The sequence below is a fragment of the Pagrus major genome, chromosome 16 (genome assembly GCF_040436345.1).
Source record: "Pagrus major chromosome 16, Pma_NU_1.0".
NCBI lineage: Eukaryota > Metazoa > Chordata > Actinopteri > Spariformes > Sparidae > Pagrus > Pagrus major.
In genome coordinates this window covers 12,563,671-12,578,901 of record NC_133230.1, presented here as the reverse complement: position 1 = coordinate 12,578,901, position 15,231 = coordinate 12,563,671, and the positions used below count along the sequence as shown (strand labels likewise).

The 15,231-nt window shown below is 42.3% G+C and overlaps 1 protein-coding gene across 1 annotated transcript; it reads left to right on the top strand.

Annotated features, from left to right (window-relative positions):
- Positions 1–8,364: 8,364 nt before the first annotated feature.
- LOC141010982 (serine/threonine-protein kinase Sgk1) lies at positions 8,365–14,230 on the top strand. Its single transcript, XM_073484163.1, has 13 exons — positions 8,365–8,568; positions 9,104–9,179; positions 9,938–10,016; positions 10,109–10,149; positions 10,259–10,316; positions 10,423–10,506; positions 10,624–10,755; positions 10,865–10,977; positions 11,097–11,220; positions 11,312–11,407; positions 11,504–11,659; positions 11,777–11,866; positions 12,225–14,230. Exons 1-13 carry the CDS (start codon positions 8,499–8,501, stop codon positions 12,387–12,389), a joined length of 1,284 nt encoding a protein of 427 aa, XP_073340264.1. The 5' UTR covers positions 8,365–8,498; the 3' UTR covers positions 12,390–14,230.
- Positions 14,231–15,231: the final 1,001 nt, after the last annotated feature.

Here is a 15,231-nt window from a genome sequence, read left to right as displayed (position 1 = left end):
ATCACAAACTATTTCTATTTCTGAAATTATCTTTGATTTTGTTGAGGCCGTTTGAGTCGATCGTTTATGAGGCTGTCATTTTTTTCAGGTTGTAAACATAAGAAACAGATATATCACATCCTATCACCTACGTAAATTAAATAAAGTATGATCGTAGTTCACTAATCCGTGCCTCCAAAGCAATCAAATCATAATTCAGCTCAGCACCTCGCTGTGTGGCAGCAGCCTAACTCATCACTGATGATGCTGCTGCTGCTTGTGTTCCTCAGGTGGTTCCTGTGTCATGGAAACCGGCTTCCCCTCCAGCGGGACTCCCACGCTCACGGGAGCCGTAACCAGACACCTGCTTTTGTTTTGTTCGATGCTCTCCAGGTGGATAAAAGGACAGATGAGGGTGGAGGAGGTGGGGAGGTGGTAGGGGTGGGGGTGTATAGAGGAGGAGAAGCAGGTGCGTCACGGATCTTTGCTATTTTCTCTCAGCGCAGGCAGGGCGATAAGAGGAAGAAACAGCAGAGGGAAGAGGGAAGTGCAGCGGGGAAAGTTATTTGCCTGTGAATCGAAGAGTTTTTCTGACCAGTGCTGCAGCGAGAGTCACTGAGAGAGAAGACGGAGAAGGAGAGGGAGGCACATTTACAGGACTACATCTTTCTCATGCACTCCATCACCTGGACGCTCGGCAGCAGACAGACGTTCATTCATCAGAGACCCAGTGCCCGACAGCTAATATAATCAAACACGCAGGAGGACATGAAGACCGGCAAGAAATCCTTCATAGGTAGGTGCTGCTTTAAATCACCGTCGTGTTATGAGATTGGGGAATAATGTGCAGCCTCTGAGCACCACAGCAGAGGAGGATGCACCTGAAGACGTGCAACTTTTCCTGTATTGCAGGTTCACATATTTGCTTACATCCAACAGCTCGATCATCTAAATATTATCCCTTTTGTTTGCCGATTCAATCATCTGACTATTATTTGTTTATTAACTATTCAGTTGCCTCCTCCCTTTCACATTCTCTCTATTTGCTTTGACGTCATTGGCACTACTTAGATTGCTTTTTAGCCGCACAAACGACAGGATGCCAATTTTAAAAGGCATCATCTGGCACTCCTCTGTCTGTCCCGGTTAATTTTGTTATGTCACAGAGCCTTGAACCTCTCTTGCTCTTCATCTCATTTGTCACACGGGAGGATAAAAGCTACTGCCAGGCCTTGACAATGTCACCAGGACTGAGAGGGTTGGATGATTTTGGCATTCAGTGACAGCCCGATAAACTGTTTTGTTCCCATGGACACAGGCGGAAAAGCAGGGCTAAGATGACACATTTGAAAAGCCCATTTCTCTTTATGTAATAGCTCCAAATGTTAGTTTGGAGTTAGACAAGAATATTGATACCTCTCTCATGTCGTACAGTAAATATGAAGCAAGAGCTGGCAGAAGGTTAGCATAGCTTAGCATAAGGACTGAAAATGGGGGAAAACAAAATCTGCCTTTAATCTGTTAAAGAACCAAAGTGTAAAAACAACAAGTATTCGTCCTGGAGTCTCAACTTTTGCCTATCAAACATACATATATGGTGATAACAAGACTCCAGGGAGTTACTGTGCCCGACCAAGAAACAGTCAGAAACAGTTTACACAACTTCTTGTTCTCACACTTTTGGGGGAGGAGGTTTTCCATCGTATGTGAGCCTTGGTCTCTTGGTCCAAGTTGTCGCTTACTCCAGGGCTAACCCCCTTCACCTTAAGCTACAGGTAGCATTTATTCATCCCCAAATAACCTAAACTGTACACACCCTGCGCTGCTACCTTCACCATTATAATGTTATGGCTATCTTCATACACACCATCACACACATGCTCTATTAATAATCCCCAATGGTTAGGCCCAGCAGGCCACCGGTCTTGCAATACACCGGATCGTGGATTGGATTGTGTTAGCTTCAGACAGAGTCAGGCTAGCTATTTCCTATGTTAACCATTTGCTGGCTGCAGCTTACAATTCATCATACATGATATAAGAGTAGTATCAATGTTCTCATCCAACTCTTGGCGAGAAAATAAAAAAGTATATTTTCCAAAATTTCCAACCATTTCTTTACGACATGGATGCACAAGTCTTGTTTGTTTCTTTTTCTCAGTGGTGGATGAAGCTAAAACAGTTTCACTTCCTGGGTAGAAAATTACCCAAATCTTCCACATTGTGCAGGCCAGAGGGCGAGCGCAACAGAGACTTCCACTGGCAGAGTCGGCTAACTTCCGGGTTAGCCCCCTCGCTACTAGAATTTCTTCTAGACTTTCCAAATGTTATTTGACCAAATGCATTACATCATTGTGTGGGGGTTGGGAGGCTCAAAAAATGTATCCAGTGTTTTACAGCTGCTTTTTTCACAATAAACTAATGGGGAAAAGACTTTTTAGGCCCCTGTGCATCATGTGATGTAACAACACTATTTGGCAACAATGCAAAATTGGCTTTGAAGCCTGTCGCTCTGGGATCTTGGTTAAGACTGCTACCAAACTTTGGTGTCTCCTTTGTATTTTGGTTGTGTTTCTGGGTGTTAGCCATGGCCTCACAAAGCCTACCCTAAAACTTTACTTCACTCATCGACGTCTGGAGAAGCTCAGTAGGTGTCTGCTTGGATTAGGGGCATCACAGTTGGGCATAGAGCAAAGTGGCTTTGGAGGTGATTGGATCAGACGTTAACCAACTACTCTCCCTCACATTTGACTCAATAAACACACCACTCAGTGAGCGCTTACCGCCTGGTTTCAATTTGGAAAAACACGACGGCTGTTTGGGAAATTTCCATGCACGCCACATGTTAGATCATCCACATCTTGTTTTGGTTGCTGCTGACAATGATCCTGACATGCAAGACCACAAATTGTCCCCCAGTTATAATTTATAAAACAGACTTGCTCGTTGTCATCATCATCTAAACCACTTCACACACTTCATTAATTGGTTTTGCTTCCAGCTGCCACACTTGATTGATTCTCAGTGGATGTTTTCCAGATGAATATTTCATAGAGATAACTGACCCTCATGAGGTTTACGCTGGATTTGCGATGCAATCAACACTCAGCAAACCGCAAACCAAATCAAATTATTAACTTGGTGGCAGCGTGTTCGCTTTATTTACTACTCACTTCACAGACTGGAGCTTGAAGGTTTATTCCACATGTCACATTTCATATGATCACAATGCAGGCACGAGGAGAGAAACGGGAACTGCATCCGATAACGGAAGTCGCCACTGTCCACTGATTCATGATGTTTGGTCTAAATGGGAGGTGCAGTTAGTGAATGAGAGCCTGGTGCTCTGAATGAAAATGTCTTTTTTTATCTGCTTCCTCTCTACTGAACTGTTATAGTTCAGGGAACCTGCTGTATGGAGTCACATGCAGCAGAAATGTGTTAGACTGGAGGAGTGCAGCTCACCATGATGATAGTAATTATCGCGGTAATAGCAGTCACGTTAATATAATTAATAGAGGCTTTGAGGTTTCAAAATAGGCAGGATCATCCCTCTTGCTTGGCAGCATATTAAAGTAATGCACCATTTGTTATAAACTGGCAGCAGTGTGTGTGTCTGAGCAGCACATAAAAGAGCAAACATTTCTTCCATCATTTTATCTGAAGAAGCAGGCGCATGAGCAGCCATCTAATCCCTGCAGAGAAAATAAAAACGCTTCTCATCTCCTGCCTGGGAATTGAGGAGGGAAACAAAGATGGTTGTAATTCAAGCTCTGGTTTCATGAGCCAAAATCTGCTCCCACTCGCTGCGGCCCCGAGGCTGCACTGCGACGCTGTCGGACTGGACCGCCACCTCCGGTCTGTACCTATGCGGTTCCCTGTATGAGTAATGCTAAGTGCCAGGAGTGTGTGAGAGGACGACGGAGGCGGAAGGCTCAAACAGAAAAGAGGAACTGGAGGGAGATGTGATGTTAGCAGAGATATGAGGCTGATGAAGCTGGCATGACAGCGTGGGTGTGAAACTCACAAGGCCGTGATCGCTCCTGAGAGTCGGTCAACGAGACCTACAGTGTAATTAGAGATCCTCCATCCTCATTAGCCGGCAGCCTTCCTGCCAGTCCCACAGTTGGTCGCTGAGGACCTGTTTGCCTTTATGACTCATTCATCCACCTTCTGCTGCCTCCCACCTACAACACTGGAAGCAGGCAGCAAGGCAGGTAGAAATCTAGTTTCTTTTTTGCCTTTATATTTGAGTCAAAGCGTGAAGCAACCAATTTTTTGACAAATAAATACCTGGCAGTGTCTCATTTAACCGTACTTAACACTGTTCTGACAGTATTTACAGGATCCTTAGAGACTTTTCGAACCATCTGTTAGAAACATATTCGGTCCGCTGCACAGTAATACAGATTTTTACCTTTTTATCCAAAGTTGCAGCTTCTTCTCTTAATCGAAACAAATATGGAAATGACATATGTCTTGTTAGTTATTTTGGAGTATACAGTATAAAGAGCTTACTTTTTTGGAATATTGCCATTTTCATGCTACTTTATACTTCTACTCCACTACATTTATAGTAGGGTTGGGCGATAAGGCCTTAAAAAAAATAATGCAATATTTTTAGGCTATATCACAATACACGATATGTATCTTGATACTTCAAAATCTCCACAAAAAACAGTTCATAAATGGTAGAACTGGGCTAATGAAGCCTTTAAAACCAGGACAAGACAACACTTATCATGATATAATGATAATATCGATATATTGCCAGCCCTAGTTACTTTTAACATAGAAGTCATATGAAAAGCTTATATATGATGCATTACTTCTGCTAAGTGCTATATCGTAGGACGTGTTTCGGTTTCTTGATGACGCACCTACACACCTAACGACCCACACGAATGCAGTTTGAGTCAACGGCTCACATGTGGCCGACTCTGAAACTCCGAGTTCACGTGTGATCTTAACGACCCTGTAAGTACACTCCCACACTGAGTTTAAAGCGTGCAAACCCCCCTCCTGTTAATCAGAAGTGAAGAAGCCTCTTGGATGAGAGGCAAAACGTCTTCAAGTAACTGAAACACGTCCAGTTGCCAACGATACAGCGGTTTGAATTACTCTGACCTGCATGACTGAGAGCCTTCAACAACATGCCGCATTACTATACTACTAATCTACCCAGTAGTATACAAAGAATTTAAAATTACTTTTATTGTTTCAACACTGAAATGCTCTCACATGCACAACAGAATCATTTAATAATCTATAATAATGTAAAACATTGAAAGAAGCCATTTTTTTTGATAATATTCCTATACTCTATTTAAGTAACATGTTGGATTCAGGGCTTTAACTAGTAATGGAGTAATTTAAGAATGTATTTTGGTATTTCTGCTTATTTTATAAGTTGTGTTTCGTTCACCACTGCTGTTATATGTGTATACTGATACTGTTACAAGTCCAAAACACCGCCGCCACATTATCTTTGACAAAAACAGCAAGGACATTTTCAGCCAGCTGAATGACGATGTGAACGACAATATGAAAGAGATCGTTGAACGTGCAGTGAATTATCATCTATATCTACAGTTTTCCTCGCTTTACAGCGCTTCAAAGTGATGTCAGCTGATACTTTAGCTGTCTGGCTGCAACTTTACTGCTGTGGTTCACTCTCAGCACTCTCTCATTGCCTAATTTTTGGCCACAGCAGCTGTTTTCCCGCTGTACAGTACCTGCTCAGCATCAAACAGCAGACAGACACAAATAGCAGCTAGTAAGTGATCATAGTTGAGCATTTAGAGGCTATGGAGGCAGATATTTCCCTCAGGAGATGGTGGAGACCAAAAAGAGAGAGTGAATGTCATCAGATAGACACAAACACGACATCCAATGTATGATAATGTTGCTCTGTGACTGCTGGATGTGTGACTGAGCAATTGTTTGCTAACATAATAAAATAAAAGGTGATGATGTGTCAGCGCTGTGTTTACAACCTGTTTCAGCTGCCCCGCAGTAGCAAAACAAATGCGTTACTGCAGTGTTTTCAAAGATCGTCTAGTGTTTATTTTTCAGAGGAATCGGATGCTTGGCTATGTGTCTCGAATGCAGCATTAGAGGCACAAGCTGGGGTTAATTTCAAATGCTGCTCACACACCAACCTGCAGCCCCAGAGGGGGCCTGTAGTCATGTGGCACCACGCTGAGGCTGGGGGGCAGTGATCGACGGCCCCCTGTGAGAGCTGCTAAGGCTTTTAGCGGATATGCTGGCAGGTGACTCACATGACTGCTTGTCAGCGAGCGGGAACACTGGCTGTCTGCTCAGCATCAATCACAAGATTGGACAAGCAGGATGGAAAAGCAGGGCAGCTAAATAAAACCTCAGTAATCTGGTGCTAAAAAGGCATTTACAGAGAGACAGAAAGAAACTGAAAGATGATTCTGATCCTCTATCGCAACAGGAAAAGGCTCAGATCAGACTGACGTGGGCTGCTTTCACACTTCGTGATCTATTAGTTCTGTTACGCAGAATAGCATCATTTACAAAAGGGGGAAATACCACTTCAACCAGCTGTGTTTCTCTCTATACCACCTGACTTTCTGTTCCATTATAGCAGTGACAATGCAAATCAAAAACACAAGGGCAATAACGCTGCTTGAGGGAACTACCCAAGTTTATTTTACATGTTACCAGAGATGACGACATGATACACTTGAATAATTTACAGAAAGACAAGATGAGGTGAGGAAAAAAAGCCCCCCGCAAAGCCCGGGAGAGGTGTCGCTGTCATGTAACTGGATCTGGTGTGATTCGGTGTGTAAACAGAGATGAAGCTGAGGGTACTGTGACATGATTCACTACTTGATGGCTTCACACCGGCTGGTTTCTGTTTGAGCCCAACACCACAGTTCACTCGCTCAACTTCCTCTTTCAGCAATTCAAGAACTATCGGTCCTGTGATTGTCTCACTTCCATTAAATCATGCATGACTGTCACATGTCAAACTGGGGACAAAACCCCAGAGTTTCAGAGGTCAGCTGAGTGAGTCTCTGAGGACTGGAGCAGGTGTTTTTAAGAGCAGAAGTGGAACAAGTACTCAGATTGTTTACGTCAGTGAAAGTAGTAGAGCTGCAGCAGCAATCAAATAACCTTCAGAATAAATGCTGGTGGTTTTCTATTTTAGGTTGTGTGTTATGGTTTTGATATGTTTAGGCCAAAAATAAATACGTTTAGGCTGAAAATACCTGCTTTAGTTGCCACAAACACAGATAGAAATGGGGAACTCTACAATCTCTTGTGGTTTCTCACTTACAAATGTTTAAACTCAGCCTTGAACTGTGGTCACTGGCATGGCAGCCCTCTTGCCTTTAGGTTTTGGACAGCTGTAGCCGAAAGCAGCAGTTACGAGAGAAATGTTTTGTCGTTATTACAGACGGTTGTAACCCTCGTCCCACAGCCACGATTGCTCCGTGAGCGATCCCCACTTCAATCAACAGACACACGAATCACTTTCACTGACTGGAAAATGTTCAGTGCGACTCACTCGGCCTCCTCCCCGGGCAGTATAGCTATCTGCATTATGGCACAGTTACGTAACTTAAAGGGTTAGTGGACCACATCTCTGACAGCTGGACTGATTACTGATTCGGCTTAAACGAGAATGATGTCATATGTGAGTTTCTCTGAATTTATGTAATTCTGCCGTGCAAAGTCACCTTTACGACCTTGACCTCGTCCAGCCACGCAAATCCACTAATTATTCAGCACGTGGAGATTTCAGGAAATCTGATTTAAATACAGGATTGTTCAAATAGGATTGTTGTTTTTCTTTTTTAAATCATGCATTTCTGTAGCTTTCATGTGGATTATCGGGGTCAGAAACTGCAGCCGTTTCAGGCAGATGCTCAGATGCAGCAGTCGTGACATACATTTCTCGACACCCTTTCAAAATAAAACGATTCCAGCCCATTTTTGGGTGGTCTGCAAGACATCAGAGAAAGACTTTCAGACTATCTTTTCGTGTGATCGCAGTTTATTCCCCCTTTTTTTAATATCTGACTCAAGTCCCTTTGTGTGCACGGTGATTACAGTCAGTGGGAGCTTTCCACTGAAAGAAAACGATGAAGAGGAGGAGGAGGAGGAGGAGGAGGAGGAGGTGGGAGAGCTCCTCATCATCATCATCATCCTCCTCCTCCTCTGCGGTGAGACCTCCTCGTCATCCTCCGCCTCCTGCAGGCAGATATGGCTGCGGCGGAATCCCGTGACGTCACGCCCCCAGCAGTTGCCGTGGAGACGCGGGTGACGACAAAAATGGGCGTCACCCTCCTCCTCTCGAGCACCACGTGGTCCGTATATAAGAGCCGGCTGACCGTGGGCAGCGGCAACACAGAGCGCAGCGCGGCCGGAGGAGACGCGTGTCGGAGCGGATCACTGACAGACACAGAGACGGACTATTATTGATTTTTTTTTTTTTCTTCTTCTTCGTGCTTTTTATTGGATATTTATCTCGTCTGCTCAACATGGCTGTGACCGAGGCTGGATGTGATCTTACTTACTGCAAAATGAGGGGGATTGTCGCCGTTCTCACCGGTGAGAAATAAAAACAAACAAAAACAATACAATTATCAGAATCAATAGTGATCACTTAACCTGCTGATGTATTGATTAGTGGAGCAAATTAGACGTGTTTATTGATTCGTGAGCAAAACAGCCGCCAAGAGATCAAATTAAAAAGGAGAGTGCAAAGTGCCGTTTCTGCTCTACTTTTATGGAAATAGCACATAAATCGCCTTTAATTGAGTGTTAATCTGCTTTAAAATCTGCAAACTCATTATTTGCGCTGCGCTGGGAATCTGGGATGGAAAATGCTTTGTTGGCCACCACTGTTGGTATCTGAATGAGTGACCCAAGTGGTTGCATAACCCATAAGCCCGCAGCATTAGGGGTCTATGCACAACACGCAAATCTACCCTATGACAGGCTGTGTTGAACTCAAAAAAACAGCGGATTACAGCTCCCAACAGATATTTTCCCCCACTAATGAAAGACAAAATGTTTTGCGTCATGTGAGGTGAGTGAGGCTTCATCACACGCTGACTTCTTCCCTTCCTCTCTTCATCTGCAGCTTTCATCAAGGAGAGGAAAATGGGGCTGAATGACTTCATCCAGAAGCTGGTGTCGACCCCACACATCTGCCAACAGTGAGTATTTCTATTTATTTATTTTTTTTAACATATTGCATGAGTGTGGCACACAGGGAGCATCACTTGGCATCAGTCACTTCCTGGCTCTATATTTATTTCTGATCATTAGCCCATTCATGATCAGTGTCCAATCCCATCAGCCACCTGAGTTTGCCAGGACATTCTGCGAACAGTTTAATCTGGGTCCGAGAAGCCAGGGTAAGAATAGTCCTTTCATGACGAGCCTGTTAACAACCTCTCCTCCGCTGCTGCTGCTGCTGCTGCCTAATCACCTTTCCACAAATCCCCTCTGTTCCCTAGACGAGGATAAACCGGTAATTCAGTTATTACATGATACATGGCTCGTCCCCTCACAGTGCCCTGACATCCAGGTCGGTGGTGTGGAAATATACCTGGGACGCTGCATCTGTTCCCTCCAGATGCCCCACAAGGAAAGGGTGTCTAAGCTGGACCTCTTGAGTCCTGCAGAGCCATCTCTTGTAGTGGGTCAGAGGCTTAAGCTTTTTCTCAGACAGGTTAGGCTGTTAAACTTGACCTGTCTCAGTCAGTCATTCACACCGCAGCAGGGAGCGTTCAATTCAGCTTTTCAGTCGCACAAACTCCTGTGGATCCTGTGACTCCGCTGTGCCACAAAACTCAATAACACATAAATCATAGTGAAACCAAAAAAGGAACACAAAGCCACATGGTGAAAAGATATTATCTGATTAAAGTTCATCTTGTAACCAGATCTGTGTTTTCTTTTTTTCCCCCAGTGTTGAAGTGAACAACTTCCTGAAGATTGATGAGAATCAAAACGAGGAGATTGAGAATGATGCACTTCCTGATGGTCCGGTAAGCAGCAGGAACTGTTTACAGACAACATGACTCACTTCTTTCCAAACTACAGCACTAACTGATAAACTTCCTTAATTCATATCTTTCAGATGTGCCTAAATTCAAGAAGTTCACTGGCTGAGGAGACTCAGTAAGTATCCTTATAAAAATCTAAACTTTTAACACCGTCAGCAACAATTCTGTAAAACAAACACAGTCTAAATAAAAATCCTAATCATCTGTCCCTTTCTCTACATTAGGATCAAACCCTGTGATTTTGACTACCTCAAAATCATCGGCAAAGGCAGCTTTGGAAAGGTGAGTGTGTCTAACTTTTCCTGTTCATGCCTGTCTTCTTTTTTACTTCCTCATATCTGTCAGCGCTGCAGCACAGTCACTGATGCAAATATTCGCTTTAATACAGGTTCTGCTGGCTCGACACAAGGAGTCGGCCAAATATTACGCTGTCAAAGTGCTCCAGAAGAAAATTATCATGAAGAAGAAAGAGGTAAGACCTTTAGATAAAGTCTTTTATGTCTTTATCTTTTCATACATACACCTCATTACATGTTCTCACTGTTTCATAATGTAAAATGTCATATTAACTTCTATATGTTCCTTCCAGCATAAGCACATCATGGCTGAGCGCAGCGTGCTGATGAAGAACATCAAGCACCCCTTCCTGGTCGGGCTGCACTACTCCTTCCAGACTACTGACAAGCTGTACTTCGTCCTCGACTACGTCAACGGTGGAGAGGTGAGTTCAAACCTCACAACGCTCAGAAATCAGACCAGAATCAGGTCAGAAGAACATCAAAGTATGTTTTGAGTTGTTGCTGACGGATGTTTGTCTGTTTTCTCTCCAGCTGTTCTACCATCTGCAGAGAGAGAGGATCTTCCTGGAGCCCAGAGCCAGGTTCTACGCTGCTGAAATTGCAAGTGCACTTGGCTACCTCCACTCCCTGCACATTGTGTACAGGTAATGAGCGAACCTACAGTGCCTCCTAGTGGACTATGCTTACATGATCAATGCTGAACTGAACTGAAAGAGGACCAGAGTCATTTTTGTAAAAGCTTTTTTCCTCTTTTTCATCACAGGGACCTGAAGCCCGAGAACATCCTGTTAGACTCACAGGGCCACATTGTCCTCACAGACTTCGGCCTCTGCAAAGAAGGTGTTGAGGCCAACGGTACAACAACAACCTTCTGTGGGACACCTGAGGTGCAAAACAAATCTCTAGATTTATGACAGAAACTCCACCAATTATAATTGTCTGACTTGTATTGACTCGTTCTTGTCTCCTTCCTTGCAGTACTTGGCTCCTGAGGTTCTCCAGAAGCAGGCGTACGACCGCACAGTTGACTGGTGGTGTCTGGGATCCGTTCTCTACGAGATGCTCTACGGACTTGTAAGTCAAATCCATCCCTTTATACCTCCTTGTACGACTGCTGCTCATTCATGCATTGAATAAACTTAATTTGTTGTTGTTGCTTTTGCTTTACAGCCCCCGTTCTACAGTCGTAACACAGCTGAGATGTACAACAACATCCTGCACAAGTCTCCCGTGCTCAAGCCCAACGTGTCGAACTCAGGCAGGGAGCTGCTCGAGGGGCTCCTGCAGAAGGACCGGACCCAGAGGCTGGGAGTGAAGGATGATTTTGTAAGTGTGCACAGCTGACTTTTAAGAAAACATGACATAAAAAGAAAGAACTGTATGAGATATGTGTGGCTTTTTTTCTATCAACCTGCTGATCTCGAAATGTATTTCTTCCTCCAGCTTGAACTCAAGTACCACTCCTTCTTCTCTCCGATCAACTGGGAGGACCTGATGGCCAAGAAGATCACTCCTCCATTCATCCCCTCAGTGGTAAGTTCAAACTAGGGCCGTGACCCACTTTTCTCAATCTATAGTACATGTTCCACTGGTGGTACGCAAGCTCCCTCTAGTGGTACGAGGTGGAATCCCACAACAATTATTGGAAATGAAATAAGTTAATTTAAAAACATATAATACTACAACACTTAAAATAATTCAAATAAAAGTACCCAATAAAACACTTACAGTAAAGGGCAGCAAATCTTCACATTTTTGCATAATCAGTAACTTAAAATATCAATAAATTACCAAACTACAATGGTATTATGCATTACAATAAACCTCGATAGGTGCTTTGACATATTTCCTTCAGATGTCTAAATCTTGTCCTCTCCGCTTGGTTTCACAGTCCGGTCCCACAGACCTCCGACACTTCGACCCTGAGTTCACCCACCTGCCGGTGTCCTCCTCTCTGTGCACGGACAACCTGACTGTGACCAGCAGCGTCAAGGAAGCAGCCGGAGCTTTCCCAGGCTTCTCCTACGGGCCTCCAGCAGACCACTCCTTCATGTGAACGCCAACATGTCGACCCGTCTGTCCAAGGAGCTCACAAGAACCAGGACAAAATCTCTGGATTTAGAGTCTTATTCTTGACTGAGGGACCACGCTGGAGCAGCCTGTATGGGGGGATGTTACACAGCCTGATGAGAGGATCTAACTGACATGATGGACATGAAAACTTTGGGGGATCTTGTGCATGAAAAGTGTACAGATTGGTACTCTCATGTTACAACACCATTGGCCCTACTCCTCTGCCTCAACCGCCCCAAAATTAAAAATACATGTGTGCCAAGTATGGATGCACTCTGAGGTCATAAAACATCGCTCTCCGAGGACTCGGGACCTCACAGCTACTGGTGAAGTGACATGAGGAGAAGTGCCTGAGGTTCAAAAGGCAGTTTGGACGGCAGCAACAGCGTTATCAGAAACCGCAAATCCATTTCACTCGTTTGGGCTTTTTGACCCGAGCGCTAGCTGTTGAGGGTGATGCCTTCATTACACGTCTACATATGTTAAATCTGTTTTTGTTGTTTTCATGTAAATGCTCAATTGCACTTGAGGAAACAAGGGTCAAGAAAAGTTAAACATTCTGCTTTAAGCATCAGCAACTTTGGATTAGACAGCTGCATATCTTTGTTTATTTTCATATCTGTAGTTTCAGTGGTGTACACTTGGACCAAACTGTTAATTATGGTACGCTTTAAACACTTTTTTTTGACCGGTTTGTCCTCATAAACTGAAGATCAAAGTTTAACTGTACTGTGTAGAAGAAAAAAAGTTACATATATATTTTATTGCAAAACCAAAAGGTTTTCCATCTTTTAATAACCACAAACATTCTCTTTATTATAAGACCGTTCTGCATATATTATAAATGAGTTATAAATGTTTCCTAGTAAATATGATATGATATAAATATACATGAATAGATTCAATGAAAAAATATATTTCCTGTATGGCAATATCTCTTTATTTTTGGTTTGTCAAACGTCTTTTCGTTCGTGTTAATCTATATCTGCTGTTTGCAAACTTACTGAAAGACTTCTCTCGTTGATCAGGAGAGACGGAGCATTGGAGAGTTCAACCAGCAATAACAGGCCCACATCAATGATAGCACATAATCTTCTTTCGAATATAAGTGATTGCTGTTTTATTGCAAACACTCCGGACAAACTATAGAGTCTATGATTACAGATGTTTTTGTATTTATGCATCATGTAGAGAAGAACTGTGAATGTCTTGTGCCTGTCCAAGGCGGCCTGATCCATATATATTCTATGTACATATCTCTTTTCCCTCAACCTCTTTGTCCCTTTTCTAGACAATAATCTGTTTAAGGAAGTGCTTCATTAACTCTGAAGAAGGACCACTAGGTGGAGCAGGCGCTGGCTTTCTGCAACTGTGTTTAGCCACTGGCGCTCTGCATCATATGGTTCTGGAAAGTGCAATAAAATCTTGTTAACTCTGGAAGAATAATATCATTTTATCTCTTTTAGCAAAAGTGTTAGTTGTAATTTATGATCTGATATTATTAAAAAGTAAGTTATTAAGAGAGAATCTTCACTCAAACAGAGATTGTTCATGACTTTGTTTTGCCCCACTCAGACTCCACATTGTAGAGTTTCATTTTCAAGCCTGCTGAAAAGAAGAAGAAAAAAAAATAAGGCAACACACAGTTCTCGATAATTTTCTTCCATATTTGGAAGCATTATTTTTCTGTTTTGTATTTTTTATGTATATTTATTTTCATGCCACTGCTACTGTATAAAGAAGATAATTTACATGATCAACTGAAATATTGAACTGTAATCTGTGTCAGAATTTCAGAAACGGCAAATAAATTCTCAAAATCGAGGCAAGTGTGCTGTTTACTTTTTACTTTGTGATGCTATTCATGCTATTTTTATGTTAATATTACTGAATACATAATAATTCGATAATACATATAACACACATAGAAGGGTAGTTTATAATTATTTTAATTGACAGTGACGAAACAGACAAAAATGTTGTCAATTAACCGGTTGATCGATTGGTCTGTAAAATGAAAGAAAAATTTGAAAAAATGCCAATCATCACTTACTGAAGCCAAATGTGGCTTCTTCATATGTCTTGTTTTATGCAACTTACAGTCCAAAACCCAAAGATATTTATTACCATAAGACAAAGAAAAGCAACAAAACCTCACAACTGATGCTGGAACGAGATAACTGGGTAACTTATTCTATTATAAAAACAGTTGCTAGTTTCTATCAACAAATTTCTGCTCTTATTGAATTTAGGGTGTATTTAGGATGAACCTCTTTACTAAGACCTAGAAGATTTATCTTTTTGCTTCTTTTGATGCCTTTACATTTCATAGGGTTTATAGTTTCTCCTGATGTTCTATGTTTTAACTGATCTTTTGTCAGTTTATTAGATACATTGAGTATGTTTAGTCATCAGAGCCAAAGTAGCATATTTTTAGATTAATCTATTTTATTGGCAATCTGACAGAAAAATCACAGATACCAACAAATTTCAAAAATGCTGCCAGCAATGCCAGTGCCAGTAATCCGTCTAACCTTATTACTTGGTATTTGGAAATGTATGCAGTGATCAGTTGTTACTCTTAACTAAAAAATACCAAATGCCAAAACACTAAAATCTGAGATTTCTTTGCAGGAAAGCAACCATTTGAACAAATATGCTGATTTAAATTGGTATTTACCTTGGTTACAATGGATCTCATTCAGTATTGGGCTGGGCAAAAATGGCCTTAAAATAATATTGTGATATTTTAAGGCTATATCACAATACAGGATGTGTATTACTATTTTGCTAAATGCTAAATATATATACTGTTCCCAGATTCT